Source organism: Pelodiscus sinensis, chromosome 19, assembly GCF_052426305.1.
Source record: "Pelodiscus sinensis isolate ZL-2025 chromosome 19, ASM5242630v1, whole genome shotgun sequence".
NCBI lineage: Eukaryota > Metazoa > Chordata > Testudines > Trionychidae > Pelodiscus > Pelodiscus sinensis.
The window spans coordinates 5,602,964-5,629,388 of NC_143070.1; the positions used below are offsets into that span (position 1 = coordinate 5,602,964).

General features: G+C 52.2%; 1 protein-coding gene across 7 annotated transcripts; it reads left to right on the forward strand.

Moving 5' to 3' along the window:
• The first annotated feature begins 450 nt into the window (after positions 1-450).
• Positions 451-26,073, forward strand: LOC142823231 (uncharacterized). Of its 7 annotated transcripts, none has more exons than XM_089770767.1 (4): positions 451-4,415; positions 19,390-19,516; positions 20,263-20,376; positions 20,708-26,073. In XM_089770767.1, the coding sequence occupies exons 1-4, from the start codon at positions 4,392-4,394 to the stop codon at positions 22,909-22,911; spliced, it is 2,469 nt and encodes an 822-aa protein (XP_089626893.1). In that variant the 5' UTR covers positions 451-4,391; the 3' UTR covers positions 22,912-26,073. The 7 variants fall into 7 exon arrangements, with proteins under 7 accessions (XP_089626893.1, XP_089626894.1, XP_089626895.1 ...); XM_089770768.1 differs by having other exon boundaries at positions 20,711-26,073; XM_089770772.1 differs by lacking the exons at positions 451-4,415; positions 19,390-19,516; positions 20,263-20,376 and adding exons at positions 4,491-4,968; positions 5,538-5,651; positions 5,944-7,620 and having other exon boundaries at positions 21,176-26,073.
• Positions 26,074-26,425: the final 352 nt, after the last annotated feature.

Genomic DNA, 26,425 nt, shown 5'->3' on the forward strand with positions numbered 1-26,425 from the left:
TATAATTGTTTGGAGTAACCGATAACCCAGGCTTATTAGCTTTTTAAATGAATAACTATTCATAACACTGGACTATGTAGCACTTTAAAGACTAACAAGATGGTTTATTAGATGATGAGCTTTCGTGGGCCAGACCCACTTCCTCAGATCAAATAGTGGAAGAAAATAGTCACAACCATATATACCAAAGGATACAATTTAAAAAAAATGAACACACATGAAAAGGACAAATCACATTACAGAACAGAAGAGGGATGTGGGGGGGGGGGGGGGAAGGAAGGTGAATGCCAGTGAGTTAATGATATTAGAGGTGGGGAAGGGGAAATGTCATTAACTCACTGGCATTCACCTTCCTTCCCCCCCCCCACACATCCCTCTTCTGTTCTGTAATGTGATTTGTCCTTTTCATGTGTGTTCATTTTTTTTAAATTGTATCCTTTGGTATATATGGTTGTGACTATTTTCTTCCATTATTTGATCTGAGGAAGTGGGTCTGGCCCATGAAAGCTCATCATCTAATAAACCATCTTGTTAGTCTTTAAAGTGCTACATAGTCCTGTATTTTGTTTCAGCTACACCAGACTAACACGGCTACATCTCTATCACTATTCATAACACTAACATCCCTAGTAGCCAGCCTCTGACCCACCCCATCCCTGCTGTGGTCCCAGCCACGGCTTCCTCATTCCCTCCTGCCGACCAGGCTGTCCCCAATTCTGGCTCAGGAAGGGGGCAGGCATGACCCTGATAAGTTTGGGGATCACTGTCTTAGCGCCTTTGCTTTTTATGATTCTGTTCTTAGGCACTCCTACTCATTGACTCCGCTTTGTGGATCACCCTGACTCGCCGTGACTCTCTAGGGCTACATCTACACTGGCAGCGTCTTGCGCAAGAACTGTTTTGCAGAAGAGTTCTTGTGGAAAAACTCTTCCACAAGAGCGCGTCTACACTGGCATGTGCTTTTGCACAAGAGCATCCGTGGCAGTGTGGACACTCTCTTGTACAAGAAAGCTCTGATGGCCATTTTAACCATAGGGGCTTCTTGCGCAAGAAATTCATGTTGCCTGTCTACACTGCCCTCTTGTGGAAGAGCTCTTGCACAAGAGGGCTTATTCCTCGTGGGAAGAGGAATAACTCTTCTGGAAGAAGCCCTGTTTTACAATGCTATACTGTAAATTTACTTGCGCAAGAACGTGCGTGCAGTGTAGACAGCAGGCAAGTTTTTGCGCAAGAACAGCTGGTTTTGCACAAGAAGCTGCCAGTGTAGACATAGCTTAGGCGTCTAACAGATTAACATTGTGGCAGTGTTCCCTGCAAACTGCACTTGGGCATCCCCTCCAGGAGAGTTTCTAATCCACCCAGCTGATTAGCAGAGCGCCCACAGCATGTGTGTCTACTGAGGCCCATGCCTCAGTGCACATCACAAAATGTAATCCGCACATGGATGGGAAAATTGAGAGGAATATTGCTTGTGAGGCTCAGCAGCATAATATCCTTTGTGAGTCTCGCCCGTAGGCCTTTCCCCTCGCTGTGGAGAGAAGTGGTTTCCGTACTTCACTAAGGAGCGATTCGCAGGTGAAAACACCATGAGGAGTAGGGATTTGAATGGTTAAGCAGTGGGCTGGAGCAGTTAATCACAATGTCTCACCAGTTAATTGGTTAAACGGGATTTTACATCGCTCGTGAGAACAAAGCACTTCGGTTTCAGTAATGAGGAAAAGGCCTGAGAAGATGGCCATCCCTGTGCCAAAAACTGTCGTGATAGTGTTTTGCGCTGCTCTCCGTGTTGTGATAGAAATGTAGCCGTGTTAGTCTGGTGTAGCTGAAACAAAAAACAGGACTATGTAGCACTTTAAAGACTAACAAGATGGTTTATTAGATGATGAGCTTTTGTGGGCCAGACCCACTTCCTCAGATCAAATAGTAGAAAAAAATAGTCACAACCATATATACCAAAGGATACAATTAAAAAAATGAACACATATGAAAAGGACAAATCACATTTCAGAACAGAGGGGGGATGGTAAATGTCTGTGAGCTAATGGTATTAGAGGTGATAATTGGGGAAGCTATCTTGGTAATGGGTAAGATAGTTAGGGTCTTTGTTGAGACCGACGCGTAGAGTGTCGAATTTTAGCAAGAATGACAGTTCAGAGGATTCCCTTTCAAGTGCAGATTTAAAAGGCTTCTGAAGCAGGATGCAGGTAATTAAGTCGTTGAGACCGTGTCCTTTCTGGTTGAAATGGCAAGAAACTGTTTTTTCTTTGTGATCCTATCTAATATCTGTTTTGTGGGCATTGATCCTTTGGCGAAGTGTCTGAGACGTTTGTCCAGTGTACATAGCAGACGGACACTTTCGGCATATACATGATTGCATAAATTATATTTCTGGATGCGCAGGAATATGTATTCTTGATCTTATAACTCACTTGGTTAGGTCCAATAATGGTATCAGCAGAGTGACTATGTGGACAAAGCTGACAACGGGGTTTGTTTCAGCTACACCAGACTAACACAGCTACATTTCTATCACTATATATACCAAAGGATACAATTAAAAAAAATTGTTGTGTGCGCCTTAAAGGATTGTGTGCTGCAGAAAGTCTGTGCCCTATTTGCCAATGAAAAGAGACAAAGGCTACGTCTACACTGTACCGTGATTCGAAATAAGCGACACAATTTGAGCGACGCAAATTGTGCATCTTATTTCGGTCTTATTTCGAAATAGCTTATGTCGCCATTTGGCCCTGTCTACACAGCGCCAAATTTCGAAATAACCCGCTGTTCTGAAACTTCCCTTACTCCTCGTGGAATGAGGTTTACAGGGATGTCGGAAGGGCAAGCCCAAAATAATGGGCTTCCTATGAAGATGCGGGATAGCTATTTCGTGAGACTCTGGTATCCCAAAATAGCAGTGCAGTGTAGCTTAATACAGAAATACCCCCACCTTTCCTTCTGTTTTTTACATGACAGGGCTGCTGGGGGCCTCGCTCGATTGCTGGGCAAGATTTAGATCTCGCTACATCGGTGTCAAACTGGAGTCACTGCTGGTTCTGGCAGGGGTGTGTGTAGATGGGCCAGTGGGATGAGCCTCTGCCTGCTTGACTCTGGGGCCTGCAGAGCTGGACAGGGAAGTTCAGACAGGAGCTGCTGCCAGCAAAGGGCTCCGGGGATGGCTCGGGGAGCGGAGAAGCTTGGGCGTGTCTCTCTCCCTACTCCTGTTATCACAGCCCTGGGGGCAGAGTCCTGAGTCAGAAGCTGCAGCCGCCTCCATTTTGACCTGGGATCCCAGACTGAGACTCTGCTTCTTAGACAGCAGGGAAGAGACCTTTGTCCCAGCCCCTCTGGGCCCAGCTGGCGCCTGGAGAGTCTGGAGGGTGAGACTTCGGGGGGCGGGGGGAAGGCTGGGACCCGACAGAAAAAGGACTCTGGAAAAACAGCCGCTTCTTGCCGCATTTCTGCTCCCGGTGGTCTGCGGGGCTCCTGCTGCTGTGAGCATCGGCAGTCACAGATCAGATGAGAACAGTCACCTGGCAGAGGAAATGGGAGAGAGGGAAGGAGATAGGAACCAAGCGTGACCAGACTGAAACAAGCTGGAGCAATAAGTGTGGAGGGAGGTTCCCAGCTCCCAGCCCGGCCCGGATATATATCCCTGCACCCCACCCTGGTAGACCAACTCTCCTAGGGGAGAATCTGAGAGAGGAAAAGCCAGGTCTGGTCCCGAGCGAGTCCCCATGCTGCTGGGGGGACACCCTGCCCTTGGGGGACAATGACAAAAGGATTCCCCAAAGCGGCTCCTTCGATTCTGGTCTTTTTCTAGCATTCAGCTCAGAGATGCTGTTACGGGAAAAGTTTAAAACTACTGCTGGAAGGAACCTGACCTGGGTGATGATACACTAACTTCACACAGTCATCAACCTGTGGAACTCCTCGCCATAGGATGTTGTGAAGACCAGGACTTTAACAGGGTTCAAAAAAGAATTAGATAAATTCATGGAGGTTAGGTCCTTCAATGGCTTTTAGCCAGGCTGGGTAGAAATGGTGTTCTTAGCCCCTGTTTATCAGAGGCTGGAAATGGATGACAGGAAAGGGATCATGTGGGGATTACCTGTTGTGTTCCTTCGCTCTGGGGCATCTGGCATTGACCACTGTTGGCAGACAGGATACTGGGGTGGATGGACTTTTAGTCTGACCCAGTGAGGCCGTTCTTATGTTCTAAACTGGGTTTCTTTTAGAGCTTCTGTTTGCTGGGGGAGAGCCCGTGAGGGATTAGCATGTGAAATAAATTCAGTCTCCTTCTATAACCTCCTCCATCTCCCCTCTCGCTCCGACAGGCCGAGGAGACACGTCGAGAATTCGCCCCAGAGCGCCCGTCTGCCAGGGGCCGGGCAATGGCTGGGATGGAGTCCGCTCAGGTAGGGGGTTTTCAGGTGTGTTTGCTGTGCAAGGGGAGGGGGAGGAAACACGCAGGAGGAAGAGGCAGAGAGGAGACAGGATGTGATAAATCTGCTGGGACATATTCAGCCCAGGCCTGATTTTCTCGGCGGGACGTGGCAGGGGTGGGAGAGATATTCCCCCATTTCTGAATCAGGACCCTCCACCGTGGGCAGGGCTGGGTTGGGGCCTGATGCTGCTGGCCAGAGGCTGCTGTGGAACATGAAGGGAAGCTCTTGGGGGTCCCTATTCCACAGGCTGACGAGTAGGGCTGGGAGGGACGTGGCACATGAGAAGACCCGAGGAGGCAGAAGGAGCTCTCACCTTCTCCCCACCCCCTGAAGCTACCTGGCTGCTCAGAGCAGGGTGAGGGTGGGATCCTGCATCACTCGCCTTTCTGGTTTCAAATGCAGGTGACCTTCGAGGAGGTGGCTGTGTATTTCACCCAGGGGCAGGGGGCGCTGCTGGGCCCCGCTCAGAGAGCCCTCTACAGGGACGTCATGCAGGAGAACTACGAGGCGGTGACCTCGCTGGGTAAGGGTCACCTCGGGGATTAGGAGCCGTGGGGTCTGCGTGTCCGACACGGGTCAGGTTCTTCCCTGCTCAGGTGGCCTGGACAGGAATGGGTTCCATGGGCACAGCTGCCGGGGGAGAGCAACTTGCATCTCTGTGCCCTGTGCAGTGAGACCAGGGTGTCAAACCCTAATGGACGTGCTAAATCATCCCCACCCCTCATGTTTTCAAGAGAGAGAAGCTGTGCCTTGTTTCTTAGTTGCACACAGAACCCATTTTCTCCTCTCACCCCCTTTTGAGACTTCCTTCAGCCGTGGGGAGGGCTTTAACTGCAGAGCTGTGAGTGGCAGCAAGGTCCCCAGACTGCCCAGGGCCTGCGAACTCCTAGGGAGGGTGTAAAAATTCCCCTCACCTGCCCAGACGTCGGGGCCTCTCCCCAGGGGGCTCAGTGACCATGTTCCCGTCCTCTTGGGTTGCACATTCCCCAGCAGAGCCCGGGGACAGGTTCCACTCACGGAATGTCCCTTGGGACAGATGCTCTCCCCACCCTCTACACGCCCTGAACTGCTCTGATTTCACCCCCTGCGCAGGGTTTCCCGTTCCAAAACCTGAGCTGATCACCCGGCTGGAACGAGGGGAAGAGCCCTGGGTGCCCGACCTCCAGGCCAGCGAGGAAAGAGAGATCCTGAGAGGCACCCGCACAGGTGAGGACTGACACAGAAACCAGCTGGGGAATGACGGAAAACGTTGAGAATCCCCAAAGTGTGGTGTGAGTAAGCGCCCTGAGTTCTGCCACTCACGCAGGGCAGGGCTGTAGCCAGCAGATATTGCTCAGGGCGGTGAGTTGCAGGAGTTTCCTTCCCTGTGAGTGTTTGTGTGGGAAGTGGAGGCAGAATCCCATTGCTCAGCCTGTGCAACTGCAGAGTATTTTCCCGTGGTGCTGTTCGTCTTTCTCCTCAGCTCACCGACTCCTCTTGGATTGTGTCTCTCTCCCAGCAGGTGATGAAACAGAGAGTGAGAAGCAGGAGGGAAATGATGAGGAACTTCCTAGGCAAGTGGAACCATGGGGAAATGTTGCAGGAAGACCTGAAAAGCTCTTTTCCCAGTACTTGGAACAGGGAGACGCCTGGGGAAACTGGCACAGGCCAGAGAGGCTGCTGGGAAGCCACCCAAGGAAGAAAGCGGATAAATCTATTCTGTGTAGGGAAGGAAACAGAGATCCCCCCGCCCAGCTGACCAGTCTGAAGGAAGAGGAACCCTATCAGTGCCTCCCGGATAGGAAAGGCTTCATTCTGAGATCACACCTTATTACACATCAGACAGCCCGTAACAGCGCAAACCTTGACCTCTACGGGAGCATTGACACAGGGGAGAGACGCTACCCCTGCCTCGAATGCGGGAAGTGTTTTAATTGGACGTCGGCGCTTCTGACACATCAGGCCACCCACACCGGACAGAGACGCCATAAGTGCTTGGAGTGTGGGAAAAGCTTCAGCAACAGCTCCAACCTTACTAAGCATCGTAGAATCCACATGGGAGACAGACCCTATAAATGCCTCCAGTGCGGGAACTGTTTCAGTCAGAAGACCACCCTGATTATGCATCAGAAAACCCACACGGGAGAAAAACCCCACAAGTGCTTGGACTGTGGGAAAAGCTTCACGCAGAGATCGGCCCTGATCACACATCAGACGATCCACACAGGAGAGAGACCCTATAAATGCCTGGACTGTGGGAAAAGTTTCATTCAGCGCTCACACCTTCTTAGACATCTGAGAATCCACACAGGAAATAAACCTCATAAATGCCTTCATTGTGGGAAAAGTTTCATTCAGAGAACAAACCTTCTTTCCCATCAGACAATCCACACAGGAGAGAAGCCCTATAAATGCTTGGACTGTGGGAAAAGTTTCAAGAACAGCTCCTATCTCACCAAACATCGGACCATGCATACAGGAGACAGTCCCTATAAATGCCTGCCCTGTGGAAAGAGTTTTGTTCTCAGTTCCGACCTTATTGCTCATCGGAGAATCCACATGGGGGAAAAGCCCTACTTATGCTTGGACTGTGGGAAGTGCTTCAAGAACAACTCCTACCTTACTAAGCATCGGAGAATGCACACAGGAGAGAGACCTTACAAATGTTTGGATTGTGGGAAATGTTTCAGTCAGAAGTCATCCCTGAGTACCCATCATACAATCCACACTGGAGAGAGACCCAATAAATGTTTGGAGTGTGGGAAAAGATTCACTCAGCGATCAGCCCTGATTATACACCAGAGAATCCACACGGGAGAGAGACCTCATAAGTGCTTGGACTGTGGCAAAAGTTTCACACACAGATCCGCCCTCCTAAGACACCAGGCGATCCACACGGGAGAGAGACCCCATGAATGTTTGGAGTGTGGGAAAAGTTTCATTCAGAGATCAACCCTGGTTAGACATCAGGCTGTCCATACAGGAGAGAGACCCCACGGGTGTGTAGAGTGTGGGAAATGTTTCACAAACAGGTCGTCCCTTATTAGGCACCAGGCGATCCACACAGGCGAGAGACCCCATAAGTGCTTGGACTGTGGGAACAGTTTCATTCAGCGATCGAACCTCATCATACATCAGAGAATCCACACAGGCTATAAACCTCATAAATGCCTGGTCTGTGGGAAATGTTTCAGGAAGAGCTCCTACCTTACTAAACACCTGAGAACTCACAAAGGGATAGGCGACCCTAGGAATACCTTGATTGCGGGAAAAGACTCAATGCAAGCTCACACATCAGTGATCCACACAACAGAGAGTCTTTGAATGTGGGGGAAGCTTCGCTGGGTGCTCCCGGAGTATCAGGCACCTGCAAATCCGCACAGGGAAGTAACCTCTGAGCTGTTCTCAGTGTGGAAAACGCTCCAAGTGGCGCTCACACCATGTTAGACATCAGAGACTCCCCCCACAGCAGGGACATTCAGGGCCCTGGCTGGGGCAGGCCATGGTGATAGACCCATCCCCTCGTTCTCACACCCATTAGGGGCAGGGGGCTCCCAGCTGCCCGGGGCTGGGGTAAGGATCCAGCGGCAGCTGGTCAGTGACCCTCTGGCTCTGCCTGGTCTCAGCAAACCCCAGGCAGAGGAAGGGACGCTTCCATCAGCTCCACCTCCCTGCTGCCACCCTGGCTGCTGAGCTGCTGGGCCACAGATGAGGGGAGGGAGAGAGAGAAACTCCTCCAGCTGCTTCCTCTGCCTGGCTGAAGTTCCCCCCTCTCCCTTTCCTTCCCTTCCCTGCCAGGATCCCCCCGCCATGGAGATGAGGAGAAGGACACGTGGACCCGGCTTCAGCTTCACTCTAAACACCTGTCCTCCTCCCCCATCTTCCACCAGCCCCTGAGCCGGGCTCCCCCACTGACCTGGGACTGCGCCCTGCAGGGGTTGTTCCTGGAGCTGCTAACTCCTCCCCTCCCCAGTTGCCCCCCAGGGTGGTGGAGAATGTCTGGGGAATCAGACATGAAGGGACCAGGGTGATGGGTTCTGGGGGGGACACTGGGAATTGAATGGTGGGGGTTGTGGGAGCTATCGAGTGTTTGGGAGTCAGGGGATAAGAGGTGAGGGAGAGTTTGGGGTAGAGAGATGCTGCCTCTCCTCACTCACCCCCTCTGCCTGCCCCATCGGCATTCTGACAGGGCCACTGAGAGGGGCTGATTCCCACAGGGCCTTTGATGGGAGGCCTGGAGATCCCACCGCTGCCTCCACCACTTCAGCCTCTGAGTTCTATGATAAGTTCTATGGGATTAGCTGGCCCCTCTCTCGAATCTTCCACCAGGAAGATCAGGTGCCAGCTCATGCCAGTTCACTTGTGTGTTAGGGTAGATCAAGGTGGTGTTCAATGTGTAAGTGTGTAGTTGGCGTTTAAACGACACGCATTGTTTTCACTTCTCTAGTTGTCATGTAGCGAAAGTTCACATTGTGTATAGCCCTCTCTAACCCATCCAATGAGGAAGAAGCCGAGTGGAAAGCAAATGAAGAACCTTGAAAGAAAAGATCTCATTTCAAAGGAAGTGGAGGTCAACACTGCAAAGTGCATTCCTCGCTGTCTGACATTAGAGAAAGAGCCAATGTGGGTACTGACCCTGTTGTCCTGTTTTCTGTCAGAAGAAGCTGTAAGTATGGAGTCTGTGGTCATAGGTCAGACGCCAGGGATCTGGAGAAGAAAGTGTCACAGAGCTGGAAGGGAATCCAAATGAGACTGAAGGCCCAGTTTGATCTTTTTCATCTTACGGCGCCGTTTTCATTTCTTGGTCAGATTGCTTCCAGTGTCTGTCTAGTCCAGATCATTTGTAGATGGGTTGTTGGTTTGGTTTGGTTTGGTGACTACGATGCTAAAACTCTTGTAACGAGTGACCACATAACGAGGCGAGAAGGGAAGCAGATTAAGCCCCTTCCGAAGAAAATGGGAATATTTCTTTTCCGGATCTTGAGACTTTATGAATGTGAAAATGTTTTCTAGCCTGCCCTAGATTGTGGGGAGGTTTTCTGTTCCCAAAGGCCATTTGGTCCCGTATTTTGATATGAGATAGTCTGTGTGGATGTCGCTTGGATTTTTCATGAGGCAAAATGTTGATTTGCCAGAACAGTCCTTTTTAATTTAATGTGAACCTTTCTCTTTTTTTCTTTGAACAATGACAAGGATTAGTTTCCATCGCTGCAGCAGTGCCCAAGTGTAACAGGAATTACCCTGCAAGTGTTGAGTCAAGCTCAGTGTTCCCTGTAAGTTTGAGTGTTTGGGCAGCTGCCCAGGCAAGATCCAGGTGCCTGCCCAGCTGATTAGCATAGCGCCCACAGCTAGCAGCCCATGTTTCTATTGGTGGTGCACATCCGCACATGCCTTGGTGCACAGAAAAAAATGTATTCCTCACATGGAGGGAAAAAAATTGGAGGGAACATTAGTCAAGCTATGCCTGAATTGTAGAGTGCTGTGAATCATGCCCAAGAGGAATGTTGTAAGGAGGAGGCAGTCTCCTTGGTTGTTGAGAAGACGAGGCTGGGCAGAGGAGAGAAGGAGGCCAGAGAAGTCAGGGGACCTGGGCAGCTTGGAAACCAGGCAAACTCCCATCATGGAGGCCAGAAAGAGATGAGGAACCTGACAGCCCAGCTGAGCGCCCCTTCCCTCATCTACCGCAGTGTCCTGCGTGAAGATGGCAGCGAATGTGTCCGCCCCGCTCACCCAACACTGCATCTCTCCTACCTGAGCTCTTTGCAATCCCTGCTCTCTCTCCCCCCGCGTAGGGTTAGTGTTGCTAATTTATGAGAGAGTCAGGCGCAGCAGCGGGCTGGGCTGGGGGTGGGGAAAGGAGTCTGGCTTTTGCTTGTCCTTTGCAGTAATAAAGTAGCATTTAGTTCCTCCCACTTCCAGCATCCTTTGTTTCACATTCAATGACAGCCCAGTGCAGAGGGAAGGTTGAAACAATGCCCATGTGGTCTGGAATGGAAAAGCCCAGTGAGGTCACCCAGACCTTCTGACCTTTCCTAGGCGCCTCAAACTTCCCACTCAGCTAAAACTCTCTGAAATCTTGCCTCCGTCTCCCTGTCCCTGGTACAAATCAGAACTCCTAGAATTAGAAGGGACCTCGAGAGGTCATTGAGTCCAGTCCCCTGCCCTCATGGCAGGACAAAGCTCTGTCTAGATCAGGGGTGGGCAATCTTTTTTGACCAGGGGCCATTTCAGAAATGTTTTAAGTGGCCCCGGGCTGCCCCAGAAGGGGCGGGGCCTCAGGCGGAAGAGGCGGGGCCAGAACACTCCCGCCCTTTCCCACCCACAGACCCTGATTGGTTTGGGAGTGGGAGAAAGCGACAGGGCCTATCTGGGCTGGATCAACTTGCGTGGGGGGGCGGAGTTCCACAGGCTGACTGCACTGAGTGAAGAAAAACTTTTTATTTGTTTTAAACCCGCTGCCTTTTCATTTCATTTGGTGACCCCTAGTTCTTGTATTGTGGGAGTAAGTAAATCACTTTTCCTTATTCACTTTCTCCACACCACTCATGATTTTATAGTCTTCTATCCTATCCCACCTTAGTCTCCGCTTTTCTAAGCTGAAAAGTCCAAGTCTTTTTAATCCCTCTTCATATGGGACCAGGTATCATATGAAGTCTTCTGTGATCTTGACAAATACCACTTTTCACGTGATCACCCTTACGTCTGTGAGGGTGTTGGTGCTGCTGCTGCCTTCAAAGCTGGATCATGGTTCATGTTGGCAGGGCGGGGTGGGGGGGAAGGAGGGTGATAAGCACAAGGAAGATGAACCCAATGAAATAACTTTGAGAACTACGGGGTCAACACTATGATAGAATCATAGAACACTAGAACTGGAAGAGACCTCAAGAGGTCATCGAGTCCAGTCCCCTGCCCTGACAGCAGGACCCAGTACTGTCTAGACCCATGGTGCCCAACCAGTTCTGAAGCAGTAGTCACTAATGTGGCAAACTAGCCACATTACTCGGAAAATGTTAATAATTGTGTGAGCTAACTAGCCACACTCAACCTGCCAAAAGCCACATGTGGCTAGTGTGTTGGACACCACGGATCTAGACCAACCCTGATAGGTATTTATCTAATATCTCCAATGATGTCCACAACCTCCCTAGGCAATTTATTCCAGTGCTTAACCCCCTTGACGGGAAGTTTTTCCTAATGTCCAAACTATGGTCACCACTTTCTAAAAATTACGATACACTTTGTACAACGCATGCCTTGTGAGGTTATCCATGAAAAATTCATCGTCTGCTGAGTATTATTGTCCTGATAAAATGTGTGTCTCGCCATTGTGCATGGAGTTCTGAGATTTTGCTCTATGTTTGTTACTGAGATTTGTCGGAAATGTGGAAGACGTCCAGACTACCTCCTCAGAGCCACGCGCCAAATGGCCATTAATTGCTTCACCCAGCATTTATCAGCAGGGGAGCTGTGAACAAGACAATTACAATTCAACAGAAGGATGGATGGAAGTTCATGTATGCTACAGACTGATTGTCGCCTGCCCCTCAGCTGGGGGTAAACATCAATGAAAAGAGGGGGTGGAAAAAACTAGGGACCATTTTTACCTCTTCTCCCCCATCTTTAAAGCCCTGCGCAGATACAAAATTTGTATCTGCAAAACTGAATCACGGATATCATATCCACATCCATGGGTGCGAGTATGACTATCTGCAGATTTGCAAGGTTCTAGATACAAAATTTGTATCCGCCTCTGTATCTGCAAAAATGTGCCATGGATATCCACATTCCTATCTGTGGATGTGGATACCTGCAGATATCTGCTGATTTACAGGGTGTTCTCCCTCTTTTCTGAAGGCAACAAGATGGCTTGAAAAACAACAGTGGGGTTGGCCTGGGGAAGGTGGAGCGAGGTTGGAAGGAAATCCAGCCTGCGTACTAGGAACTGTGAACTGCCCCCCAATAATGGGTGGAATGAAAAAAAAGGTGTTTGCTCCAAATCTGACTGAGCTTGGTAAAATTGGGGATTTACAATGGGGCTGTGTCTACACTGGCATGAATTTCCGGAACTGCTTAAAACGGAATACTATTCCGTTTTCAGTTTTTCCGGAAAAGGAGCGTCTACATTGGCAGGCTGCTTTTCCGGAAAAGCCCTTTTTCCGGAAAAGCGTCTCTGGCCAATGTAGACGCGCTTTTCCGGAAAAGACTACTGGGCTGTCTACACTGGCCCTTTTCCGGAACTGTTCCGGAATAAGGACTTATGCCCGAGCGGGAGCAGAATAGTTTTTCCGGAATAGCGGCTGATTTTGTACAGTAGAGCATCGTTGCTTTTCCGGAAATTCAAGGGCCAGTGTAGACAGTTCGCAGTTTATTCCGGAAAAGCGGCTGATTTTCCGGAATAAGTGGCCCAGTGTAGACACAGCCTGGGTGTTTAACTTTTGAATTTTATTGTAACCAATTTGGACCTTTCTCTCTTGTAATCTCACTTAAAAGCTACCTGGCTCTTGTTAATAAATTGGCTTTATTGTTTGGTCTCAACCCGTTTGTGTTCACTGAAGGATGGAAGCGGGGGGATTTCGACTTGCAATAGCGAGGCTGTGGCCCTAATCCACGCCCTTTGTGGGAACGAGGAACTCATTATTGAGTTGGTGCAGCATAGTGAATGGAACAGCCAGTACAAGATGCGCATTTCCGAGTTGCAAGGCTGGGACTAGAAAACTGATTGATGTTGCTGTGCCGTTTACTTTACGCGTGGCTGGCTAGTGGCGCTCAGTGCAGCCGGGCGTGACTTTGCAGACTAGTGGCTGCCGGGCTGCGGTGTGTGGAGGCAAAGCAGCATAAAAGATGCCCTGGGAATGGAGAATGAAGCAGTACAACAGATCGGGTTGTGCCCCTGGGGCATGTCATACCCACCATTTCCTGGGACCCAGCGTGGCACCGGTGGGTATTAGGATGGCTCGATGCAGGGGCTTGTGGCAGCTACAGGATGCTCTCCCATGTTAACCTCAGGGCCCAAGGTGTGTTGAGGGGTAATCCTGGAGGCAGTGTTCCCTCTAAGATGAGCATTTCTGCAGCCACCCAGGAGAGAATCAAACGACCTCCTGGCTGATTGGCTGAGCACCCACAGCCGGCAGCGTGTGTTTCTATTGGTGGTGCATATCAGCACATGCCTCAGTGCACATAACAAAATTTATTCCACCCATGGATGGAAAAAAATTAGCGGGAACACTCCCTGGGCAGTGTCTGGCAGGGGTCAGCCCCTCTCTCCTCCCTCCCCCACCCCAAACACACACTCAGTGAGGTGGCAGGAGCTATGGGGAGCAGAGGGAGTGGAGGAGGTTGCCTGGTCGATCATCTCCCATCTAGGTCACTGTTTCCCATGGCTCCCTGCACCACGGTGAGTGTGGAACCCTGAATGCTGCTGCCACCTCCCTGCACCTGGCTCCCTCCTCCCCCCAAGTAATCAGTCCTCTCTGGAAAGGGTTGTAATGGTGATGGGGCAGGGCTGGGGCTTGAGGGCAGGGGTGAGGCAAGCTAAGACGAGGCAGGGCCTGGGGCAGAGAGGGGTACCCTGGGCCCCTCACCTGCGGAAAAGGGGGGTGCCCTGAGCCCCACACTCATAAGGACAGTCACACTAGGTCAGTCCAAAGATCCATCTAGCCAAGGATCCTGTCTGCTGACAGTAGCCAATGTCAGATGCCCCAGTGGGAGGGATCAGAACAGGGAATCATCGGTGATCCGTCTCCTGTCACCCATTCCCAGCCTCTGACAAACAGAGGCTAGGGACACCATTCCTACCCATCCTGGCTAATAGCCATTGATGGACCTAACCTCCATGAATCTATCGTGCTCTTTTTTGAACTCTAACAAAGTCCTAGTCTTCACCGCATCCTCTGGCAAGGAGTTCCACAGGTTGACTGTGTGCTGAGTGAAGAAAAACTTCCTTTTGTTTGTTTTAATCCTGCTGCCTATTCATTGTATTTGATGATCTCCCAGTTCTTATATTGTGGGAATAAGCAAATCACTTTTCCTTATTCACTTTTTCCACACCAGTCATGATTTTATAGACCTCTATCCTATTCCCCCTCCCCCTTAGTCTCCTTTCTAAACTGAAAAATCCAAGTCTTTGTAATCTCTCTTCATACGGGACTCATTCCAAACCCCTTATCATTTTTATTGCCCTTTTCTGAATCTTTTCCAAGGCCACTATATCTTTTTTGAGATGGGGCGACCACATCTGTATACAGTATTCAAGATGTGGGCGTACCAGGGTTTTATATAGAGGCACTAAGATAGCCTGTGTTTTATTCTTTATCCTTTTTTGAATGATTCCTAACATTCTGAGGCAGCTCAAAGCAAGGCCTTAGCCCAGAGGTGGGGAAACCTATGACCTGGTGATCAGCTCTGACCCCTGGCTTGCCTGACTCCGGCCCATGAGGTTCGGGCCTCCCCACAGCATCAAGGAATCAGAGCTGGTGCTCCAGCCTTCTCTGTTCCCTGCTCCGTTCTCTGCCAGCACCAAGTCCCCACTGTGGGTGCAGGGAGCCTCGAGCATCGCAGGCTGGACTTAGGTAAGCTGGAGCCAGATCCGACCCACGGGCGCTGCCTGGTGAGGGGAGGAAGCTGCTCCATGCCCTGTTGCTCCTCCTCCCCTTTCTCCCCGGGAAACCGCAGTGCAGCAAAGTGCAGCCTAGAGGCTTCACACACACACACACACACACTACTGGGATTGGCTGTAATCACGGCCAATAGGAGCAGCAGAGGGTGGTGCCTGGGAGTGGTGGGGAACAGGGAGTGATGTGCATCCTGGGGCAGCTGTGCCAGATAAGTGCCCCCCCCCCCCATAGCCCAGACCCCACACCCCCACCCTATTCCTGTGCTCTCCCTCTCGCCCAGGCCTCTGCCTCACTCCTGCACCCTACCTCCCAACCAGACCCCCCCCCATCTCAGCCCATTTCGGCACCCCCTTCACTCCTGCACCCTACCTCCCAACCAGACCCCCCATCTCAGCCCATTTCTGCACCCCCTTCACTCCTGCACCCTACCTCCCAACCAGACCCCCCCCCCCATCTCAGCCCATTTCGGCACCCCCTTCACTCCTACACCCTACCTCCCAACCAGACCCACCCCATCTCAGCCCATTTCGGCACCCCCTTCACTCCTGCACCCTACCTCCCAACCAGACCCCCCATCTCAGCCCATTTCTGCACCCCCTTCACTCCTGCATCCTACCTCCCAACCAGACCCCCCATCTCAGCCCATTTCTGCACCCCCTTCACTCCTGCACCCTACCTCCCAACCAGACCCCCCCCATCTCAGCCCATTTCGGCACCCCCTTCACTCCTGCACCCTACCTCCCAACCAGACCCCCCCCCATCTCAGCCCATTTCGGCACCCCCTTCACTCCTGCACCCTACCTCCCAACCAGACCCCCCCCCATCTCAGCCCATTTCGGCACCCCCTTCACTCCTGCACCCTACCTCCCAACCAGACCCCCCCCCATCTCAGCCCATTTCGGCACCCCCTTCACTCCTACACCCTACCTCCCAACCAGACCCACCCCATCTCAGCCCATTTCGGCACCCCCTTCACTCCTGCACCCTACCTCCCAACCAGACCCACCCCATCTCAGCCCATTTCGGCACCCCCTTCACTCCTGCATCCTACCTCCCAACCAGACCCCCCCCCATCTCAGCCCATTTCGGCACCCCCTTCACTCCTGCATCCTACCTCCCAACCAGACCCCCCCATCTCAGCCCATTTCGGCACCCCCTTCACTCCTGCACCCTACCTCCCAACCAGACCCCCCATCTCAGCCCATTTCTGCACCCCCTTCACTCCTACACCCTACCTCCCAACCAGACCCCCCATCTCAGCCCATTTCGGCACCCCCTTCACTCCTGCACCCTACCTCCCAACCAGACCCCCCATCTCAGCCCATTTCTGCACCCCCTTCACTCCTGCACCCTACCTCCCAACCAGACCCCCCATCTCAGCCCATTTCGGCACCCCCTTCACTCCTGCATCCTACCTCCCAACCAGACCCCCCCCCCACCTCAGCCCATTTCTGCACCCCCTTCACTCCTGCATCCTACCTCCCACCCAGACCCCCCACCACCACCACCAATCCCCAGCCTGCACCCCGGGCCCCACACCACCTCTCTGCTCCTGCAGCTCACCATGGCCCCAACCCCCTCCTGCACTTTTCCTCCTGCCCAGATCCCACCCCTCAAGCCCGCTTCCTGGCACCCCCTGTCATACACTGAATCCCTCGTCTTGGCCTCACCCCAGAGCCTGGGCAGCCACCACATCTATCAGCCCGGTCCCCCCTAGGGTTTGGGGGTCCGGTCGAATAGGGGGAGGGTCTTTCTGCTTCTCGGGGGGGGCCGCGCCAGTGAAGTGTTTTCGGGTTTCTTATGCGGGGGGGTCGGTTGCTGCTCACTTTTGTGCCTCCCAGACCTAGAAAAGGTGGGTCCCCCCCGTCACCCTCCCCCCCGGGGGGGCTGCTCTGGGCTGGGGCCGCTGGGAGGCGCAACGCGCCGGGTGTCTCGCTAGGACCCAGCAGCAGCAGCAGCAGCAGGCGCGGGGGGAGCGATCGCTGGCTCCGGCCCGGCCGCAGGAAGCGACTCGCCGCCGCTGCTCGCGGGGACTCTGGGGCCAGGCTCCGGGCCGGATCCCCGAGCCCCGGCGGGGGCTGCTGCGGGGCCCCGGAGCCCGGGCTGCAGCCGGGAGGGGGAATCTCCGGCCGGGCCAGTCCCGCTGCTCCCTCCCCAGGAGCCTCTCCCCGGGCAGCGCCCCCAGCCCGGCCAGGCCCTGCCCGGCCCAGCCCCTGCCCCAGGGCGGGCAGCGCTTGGGGGGCAGGTAAGAGAGACCCCCCGGGAGCGGCGCCCCGGTGCCCCCGGGCTGCAGGGGGAGGGGTTGGCCCCGGGCTGCTCCGCTGGCTGCGAGTCCCCGCCCGGGCCCGGGGCAGCTGCCGCCAGCCTGGGTGGAGGGGGGGGGGGGGGGCTGCGGAACGGGGATGCATTTGAGGCTGGGGCGATGCGGCGGGCGGGGGGGGGGGTCAGGCGGCAGGGGCGATTAAGGGACTTGAATAGAAGGAAGAGGGGGGGCTGTGGAGGGGGGGACTGAGAGAGCAAGAGGAGACTGGCTGGGGGAGAGAGTGGGGAGAACCAGGAGACGGGGGGGGGGGGAGACATGGGGGCTGCCCCTCCCTAGCAGACAGTGGGGAATTTTCTTCTGTAACTGGTCACACAAGAAGGGGGGCAGGTGACTGACCTCTCCCGGCTCAGGAACCACGAATTCCATGATCCAGATCCTTGCCCCTTCATGGAGCTACAAGCCAGGCCGTTGAAGTGCTGTTGGTCAGGGCTTTTGCCACCGAAATTTCTCCACCCCCTAGGCATGGGGGCTGCGTTGCCAACAGGAGAGCGCCCCTGCCTCCAGCCAGCTGCTGTCACTTGCCTTGGCCAAACTGCTGCCTTTGGGGAGGGGGAGGGGCTTTTTAAGCGCTGTGACATGACAAAAGTTTTGTTGGTCAATTGTCAGCATAGATCAGGGCAAAAGAGCCTCCCTGGTCCAGATCCGGCCCGCTAAGCCGGTGGATCCAGTCCTGCCGCTCTCCAGCCCCCCAGGCCAATGGAGATCTGGGGACGGGGCAGCACCCAAAATCTCCTCCTCTGACCTGGGACGTGCGGCATCAGAGGGAACTGTCGGCTGTTTTAAAACAATCAGTGCTTCTCTCTAGCTGCCGTGTGCCCCTGGCAGGGGTACAGGGGTAAGGGATAAGGGACTTGGGTGCCCACCCTCAGGCCTGTGGGGCAGGGGAGCGCATGAAGTCTCTTCCCACTGTGGTGCCTAGAGGAAACTGACAGCTGTTTTCAAACAGCTGGTGATTCTCTCCAAGGGGGTGGGAAAGGCTGGTGGTAAAGACTTCCTACACTCCCCCACCCCTGGGCCACTCTGGGCCTGTGGGCATGAGAAATCTCTTGGCCCTGCCCCTTCCAGAGCAGCCCCGGGGCCACTTCAGAAATTTGTGAAGTGGCCTCCTTTTAGAAATGATCAGGGCTCGCCAGCTGCGCTGTCCAGCGATCTGCACATGCTCAGATCACCCAAACCCAGCTCTTCTGGGTTACAATCTACTCACCAGTGGTGAGTAGATTGTATTATTTGGTGAGCCCTGGAGGTAGAGGTAGCCCCATCTAATAAGGCTGAGGGCTGAGAATTCAGATTTTTATATAATGGAGATTGCCTATCTCCTAGAACTGGAAGGGATCTTGAAAGGTCATTGAGTCCAGTCCCCTGCCTTCTCAGCAGGTCCAAGTGGGGCAAAAACACTGATGAATTTTTGACCCAAATCCCTAAACGGTCTCCACAAGGATTGAACTCACAGCCCTGGGTTTAGCAGGCCAATGCTCAAACCACTGAGCTATCCCTGCCCCCAGTGCATGGTTATGTTTTCTTTTCTGTGGGTAACTTATTCTGACTTTTCGCCTATCCCTGCGGGGAGGAAGAAGTCAGGATTTGATGAACCTGCCGATTCTCTGAACAGGCACGTTGGCCGGAGGGGAAATTACCCCTTTTCTGCAAAAGGAAACAGCCCCCCTGGCAAAGGGCTGCGGACGTTCTCCAGACTCCCAGGGCGGGGGGGCCTAAACAGACTGCCCGGAGGCTGCTGTGCTCTCAGGATCCCTCGCCCCAGCTCAGAGCTCAGCTTCCTATGACAAGCGCTGGCTGACAGGTGAGTGGGGACTGAAACGGCCCTTCCCTGCTCCGTGTGCTGGGTGGGAAAAGGAGCCCTCCTCTTCTCCCACCCCTGAACTGCCCTAACTTGTGTGGCGAGGAATGGGCAGGACTCCTGCTACGCTGGTCCCCCTAGACTGGCTTTGGAAATTTATTTTCCCCTTTCCCGTGACGACTGGGATTGTGGCTGGGGCCGCAGGCAGTGGGTGAGGGACTCTTGTTGTTGCAGATGCTGGTGACCTTCGAGGAGGTGGCTGTGTATTTCACCCCGGGGCAGGGGGCGCTGCTGGGCCCCGCTCAGAGAGCCCTCTACAGGGACGTCATGCAGGAGAACTACGAGGCGGTGACCTCGCTGGGTAAGGGCGTCCTGGCCCCTCGGGGATTAGGAGCCGTGGGGTCTGCGTGTCCGACACGGGTCAGGTTCTTCCCTGCTCAGGTGGCCTGGACAGGAATGGGTTCCATGGGCACAGCTGCCGGGGGAGAGCGACTTGCATCTCCGCACCCTGTGCAGTGAGACCAGGGTGCAAAGCCTAATGGACGTGCTAAATCATCCCCACCCGGCCCCTCTAGATTTCAAGGCGAGGGGCCATGTATCCTCCTGTCTGGGTTGTTCCTCACTCGCACCTAGAATCTCTGTTTCCCTCCCTCCTTGGGACGCGCTGCAGCCATAGGGCGGTCTCTGAGCTCTGCAGATTTAGAAATAGGCAGGGGTTTAATTGCACCAGATAGACCTCTCCCTTCCCCCAGACTGCCCAGATCCTGGGAACTCCTTGAGAGACTGGAACATTTTCCCTCACCTCTCCAGATGTTCACCTCTGCAGGTTTAGAAATAAGCAGGGGTTTAACTGCAGAGCTGTGAGTGTCAGCAAGGGCCCCAGACTGCCCAGATCCTGGGAACTCCTAGGGAGGGCGTCACAATTCCTCTCACCTCCCCACACATCTGCCTCCCCAGGGGGCTCAGTGACCATGTTCCCGTCCTCTTGGGTTGCACATTCCCCAGCAGAGCCCGGGGACAGGTTCCACTCACGGAATGTCCCTTGGGACAGATGCTCTCCCCATCCTCCATGCGCCCTGACCAGCTCTGATTTCACCCCCTGCGCAGGGTTTCCCCTTCCCAAACCTGAGCTGATCGCCCAGCTGGAACGAGGGGAAGAGCCCTGGGTGCCCGACCTCCAGGCCGGGGAGGAAAGAGAGATCCTGAGAGGCACCGGCACAGGTGAGGACTCACACAGAAACCGGCTGGGGAATGAAGGAAAAAGTTGAAAGTCCCAAAAATATGGTGTGAGTAAGTGCCCTGAGTTCTGCCATATCTCACCCCGAGGCAGGGCTGTGGTTTGCACAGCTGATACTGTTCACAGCTTCCCGCCCGTCCTGTTAGCAACAGAAGTTTCCTTCCCATCTTTCCTTCTCTGTGAGTGGTTGTGTGGGAAGCAGAGGCAGAATCCCAGTGCTCGGTCTGTGCATCTTCAGTGTGTTGGGTTTTCCCTTGGTGCTGTTCCTCTGTCTCCCCAGCTCAGTGACTCCTGCCTATATTGTCTCTCTCCCAGCAGGTGATGGGACAGTGCATGTGAAGGAGGAGGAGACTCAATATCAGGAACTTCCTGGGAAAGCGGAACCAGGGGGGATCTTTGTGGGACCAGCGGAAGGGAATTTTCCGCCGTACCTGGAACAAGGAGAAGCCGGGGGACGTTGGCAGAGGTCAGAGAGGCTGCTGGGAAATGCTCCAGGGAAGAATGTGGATGAATCTGTTAAATGTGAGGGAGAAGACCAGGATCTCACCATCCAGCTGATCGATCTCAAAGAGGAGGAACCCTACCACTGCCTCCAGGATGGGAAAGGCTTCATTCAGAGATCGCCCCTTGGGACACCTGAACCAGACCACACTGAGGAGAAACCCCTTCATGGCTTGGACTGTGGGGAAAGTGTCAATAATGGCTCAGACCTTCATAACCATGGAACATGCCCCACTGGAGAGAAACCAATTCAGTGCCTCGACCGTGGGAACTGTCTGAATTGGAAGTCCGCACTAACTACACACCAGAGAGGCCACGCAGGAGAGAGACCCCACAAATGTTCAGACTGCGGAAAAGGTTTCAAACGACGGTCAGAGCTCACAAAACATCAGACAACTCACACAGAAGGGAGACCCGATATGTGTTTGGACTGTGGGAAAAGTTTCATACAGAGGTCGGACCTTGTCAAACATCTGGCTGTCCACACAGCTCAGAAATTCCATAAGTGCCTGGACTGTGGGAAACGTTTCACGCGGAAATCGGGCCTTGCTACCCATCAGGCCGTCCATACGGGAGAGAGGTCTTATAAATGTTTGGAGTGTGGAAAAAGTTTCAAACTAAGCGCGTACCTTAAAAGACATCAGGCAGTCCACACGCGAGAGAGACCGTTTACACCTTTGAAGTATGGGAAAAGCTCCAGTACTAGCACAAACCTCACTACACATCTGAAAATCCATGATGGTGAGAAACCTTATAAATGTCTAAAGTGCGGGACCACTTTCTATTGGAAGTCAGCCCTTATGAAACACCAGCTAATCCATACAGGAGAGAAACCCTCTAAGTTCCTGGACTGTGGGAAAAGATTTAGTTGTAGCTCACAACCCACTCAACATAGCAGGAGTCTCACGGGAGAAAGACCCTATAAATGCCTCGAGTGTGGGAAAAGTTTCATTGGCATCTCTCGTCTTATTGAACATCACAGAATTCATACTGCAGCCAAACCTCACAAATGCCTCGACTGTGGGAAATGTTTCAGGTGGAAGTTTGCCCTGATAACACACCAGAGGGTCCACACAGGAGAGAGACCCCATAAGTGCTTGAACTGCGGGAAAAGTTTCAGAAACAGATCAGCCCTTACTTTACATGAGGGAATCCACACAGGAAAGAGGCCTCATAAGTGCCTGAACTGTGAAAAAAGTTACATACGGAGGGGAGACCTTGTTAAACATCAGGCGGTCCACACAGGAGAAAGACCTCATAAGTGCTTAGACTGTGAAAAAAGTTTTATGCGGAGGTCAGACCTTGTTAATCATCAGGCAATTCATACAGGAGTGAGGCCCCATAAGTGTTTGGATTGTGGGAAAAATTTTGTACAAAGATCAACCCTTCTTCAACATCAGAGAATCCACACAGGAGAGAGACCTCATAAGTGCTTAAACTGTGAAAAAAGTTTCATATCGAAGTCTGACCTTGTTAGACATCAGGCTATCCACACAAAGGAGAGATCTCATAAGTGCTTGGACTGTGAAAAAAGCTTTAAACGGAGGTCAGATCTTGTTAAGCACCAGGCAATCCACACTGGCGAGAGACCTCATAAGTGCTTAGAATGTGGGAAAAGCTTCGTACGGAAGTCAGCCCTAGTTATACATCAAGCAATTCACACAGGAGAGAGACCCCATAAGTGCTCAGACTGCGGGAAAAGTTTCATAAACAGGGCAGCGCTTGTTTCACATCAGCGAATCCACACAGGAGAGAGACCCCATCAGTGCTCAGACTGCGGGAAAAGTTTCATAACCAAGGCTGCCCTTGCTTTACATCAGAGGATCCACACAGGAGAGAGACCCCATCAGTGCTCAGACTGCGGGAAAAGTTTCACAACGGGATCGGCCCTTGTTATTCATCAGAGAATCCACACAGGAGAGAGACCCCACAAGTGCTTGGACTGTGGGAAAAGTTTCACACAGAGATCACATCTAATTAAACATGAGAGAATCCATGCAGGAGCTAAACTTCTGTGACACTGGGCCAGAAAGTGTTAAGCAGCTTGCAGGATAATTGACCCAGATTCAATCTTCAGGGCAGGTCTACACTAAAGAGGTTAAAAGGTGTGTAATTGGCTAATTGTGTAGTCAATACATTTTGTATCAACTACATGATTAGTCGATAAGGGAAGGTGTTTGTTCTGGCTCATGGTGGTCCAGAGTTACCCCCGCTGCGGCGCGCTGCAGTTTAAATGTAGTACAGAGGGTCGTCGCTATAAATCCAAGATATATTCCAAAAAACTTGGACTTCTAGTGAAACAACTTCAAGCGAGGAATTTTTTTTCCGTGGCTGACTTCCATTTAAGCAAATTGGGGGGGGGAAGTGTTTCGCGTCATTTATAGCGGGGAATGGGAGGACTTATAACACATCAGTTCCTACAAATGTCAACAACTTTAGTATGGAAAGGATGTATAGCAGGATGACTTATAGCGGGGACCCTCTGTAGAAGCCAAGCACACAGGCACCGTACAGCGGGGGTGGGTTCCAGACCTGCGCGAGCGGGGACCACTGCAGCTCTGACAGCCTGGGCCACCACAGACAGGGCTGTTTTGTGACAGCCTTCCTTACCCCCACCCTCCACTGCTGCCTCTGATAAAGGCAGCAGCATGGGGGGGGGGGAGCAGGCAGCACGGCAGAGACTGTGTTGGGGGGGAACCAGCTTTTAAACCGGCTCTTCCCAGCACTGGATCCTCTTCCCCCATCCCTTGCTGCCTTTGATACAGAGGCAGTAGAGAGGAAGCGAGTAGTCAAGTATAGGACTCGACTACTTGCTTCCGTTGCTAGTCGACACTATGAGAATGGATATCCATCTAAGTTACACAATTTCAGCTGGGTGAAGACTGTCGCTGCAGTCCACATACTGAGATCTACTTGCCACAATGTCTTCACTGCAGTGTGTTGACAGGAGACCAATCAGCGGTTGATGTATCAAGTCTTTACTAGACTCGATAAATCAACCCCCGCTGGATCGATCGCTGCCCCATTGCTCCGGCTGGTAGAGGAGACGTACTTTGAGACACATGTTGGATCCATTTGTAAATTGTAACAAGGGCCATTCTATGGCTAAATCCGTGAGATGTACAATTAGGCCGTGTCTACACTGGCCACTTATTCCGGAAAATCAGCCGCTTTTCCAGAATAACTTGCCAGCTATCTACACTGGCCCCTTGAATTTCCGGAAAAGCACTGACGATCTACTGTAAAATCATCAGTGCTTTTCCGGAAAAACTATGCTGCTCCCGTTCGGGCAAAAGTCTTTTTCCGGAAAACTGTTCCGGAAAAGGGCCAGTGTAGACAGCAGAGATTTCTTTTCTGCAAAAAAGCTCCGATCGCGAAAATGACGAACGGGGCTTTTTTGAGGAAAAGCGCGTCTAGATTGGCACGGACGCTTTTCCGCAAAAAGAGCTTTTCTGGAAAAGCATCCTGCCAATCTAGATACGCTTTTTCCGAAAATACTTTTAACGGAAATTCCGTTATAAGCATATCCGGAAAATCATGCCAGTGTAGACGTAGCCTTAGAGTCTTAAAGAATTGGGAAAAGACAGTAACTGTGATGACCTGTATCTTGTGAGCTTTGTCTACACTGCAGGGTTTTTGTGCAAGAGGGTTTTTGCAAAAACTTCCTGCGCAAAAGCTCATCCAGACCTCAAAGCGCATCGCAAAAGCGATGTGCTTTTGCGCAAGAGCGCATCCACGCTGCATGGAGACTCTTGCGCAAGAAGAGTGAATGGCCATCAGAACACCTGTGCTTTTTCCCATCAGGGTTTCTTGCGCAAAAACCCTTCCAGAGCCGTCTACACCTGCCTCTTTGCTCAAGAGCTGTAGCACAAAAAGGAGTTATTCCTTGTGGGGAGAGGAATAACTCTACCGGCAAAAGCCCTCTGTCCTGCCAATTTTTTTATTTTTTTTTTTGTGCGAAAATGCACTTGAGGTGTGGACGCTCCGCCGGTTTTTGCGCAAAACCTTTGGGCTACGTCTAGACTGGTATGATTTTCCGGAAATGCTTTTAACGGAAAAGTTTTCCGTTAAAAGCATTTTCGGAAAAGAGCATCTAGATTGGCACGGACGCTTTTCCACAAAAGCACCTTTTGCGGAAAAGCATCCGTGGCCAATCTAGACGCGTTTTTGCACAAGAAAGCCCCACTCGCCATTTTCGCAATCGGGGCTTTTTTGCGCAAAACAAATCTCAGCTGTCTACATTGGCCCTTTTGCGCGACAGTTTTGCGGAAAAGGGACTTTTGCCCGAACAGGAGCAGCATAGTATTTCCGCAAAAAGCACTGATTTCTTACAGTAGGAAGTCAGTGCTTTTGCGAAAATTCAAGCGGCCAGTGTAGACAACTGGCAAGTTTTTCTGGAAAAGCGGCTGATTTTCTGGAAAATCTGGCCAGTCTAGACACAACCTTGGAGTGTAGATGTAGCCTCCGAGATTCACAAAGTAATGAGAAGGTTCTCGTCTAGGATTGTTTTTTTCTTGCTAGAAGACTTACCTGGTGTTTTCCAGGTCCATCAGGGCAGGGGGTGCAGGAGTCGGGACAGGGCCATGTGGATGTGGAAGGTTCAAGGCAGGAGGCCGGAGAAGGGTGCTGGAATCAGGACAGGAGGTGGGGCTGACTACTGGCTTCTCCCTGGGGGGTGGCCTAGGGCAGTGGACTGTGCACCCAGTGGACACTCTGCAAAATAGCTCTCCCCTGAGGGCTCGCTGCCCCCTCTGGCCTCTGTCAGTATCGCATCCCTCCGACCAGCAGCCCCTCCCTTTGCATGTTATGGAAAACAGTCCCTTTCCTGGGCCTTCCAGTTGTCCTGGCACAACCAAACCCTGACCTTGCTGTAAGTTAGGAGAAGGGGAAGCAGCCTATCAAATTTGGTATCTCTAAGCTCTTACAGCGTAGGAGGAGTTCTTGAACAAACGGACTCACAGACAGACACACTCTAAAATAGATTTCAGAGGTGAAAAGTACATAGTAACAGGTAGCGGAAACTTCGGTGTAATAATGCCCTTCTCTGTATGTCTCTCTAAAATTTGTGGTAAACTGTCTACGTCCTACTTTATGGATAATTACCTCATGTTTAGTTAATTACCGGTGATGTTTGGGAAGTAGTTAACTTTTAAAGCTTAGTTCCCTCTTCTCCCCCCCCCCCCAAAAACTGCATGATGTCAAGAGGCTTCACAAAACTGTATTAAAAACTCTTGGGACTAGTGTTCTCTGTAAGGTGAGTGCTTGGGTAGCCACTAGGGAGAGATTTAAATGCCACCCCGATGATTAGAAGAGCACCCACAGCTTGTGTTTCTATGAGTGGTACACATTTGCATCTGCATCAGTGCATATAACAAAATTTATTCCACACACGGATGGAAAAAGTTATAGGAGACAGTGGTAAGGGATGCCCCCGAACTCCCAGACAGATACTCCATAACTGCCCGGCCACTATGGGACCTCAGAGTCACAGCAGCGATGTGAGATGATATTGGGAGGGGGAGAATGAGAGGG

What these genes read in the sequence shown, in the direction of transcription:
- LOC142823231 (XM_089770772.1), top strand. Translation starts at nt 4,842, where the DNA reads ATGCAGGTGACCTTCGAGGAGGTGGCTGTGTATTTCACCCAGGGGCAG. An exon ending in CGAGGCGGTGACCTCGCTGG is followed by an intron (nt 4,969 to 5,537) that starts GTAAGGGTCACC and finishes CCCCCTGCGCAG; the next exon opens with GGTTTCCCGTTCCAAAACCT. An exon ending in CCTGAGAGGCACCCGCACAG is followed by an intron (nt 5,652 to 5,943) that starts GTGAGGACTGAC and finishes TCTCTCTCCCAG; the next exon opens with CAGGTGATGAAACAGAGAGT.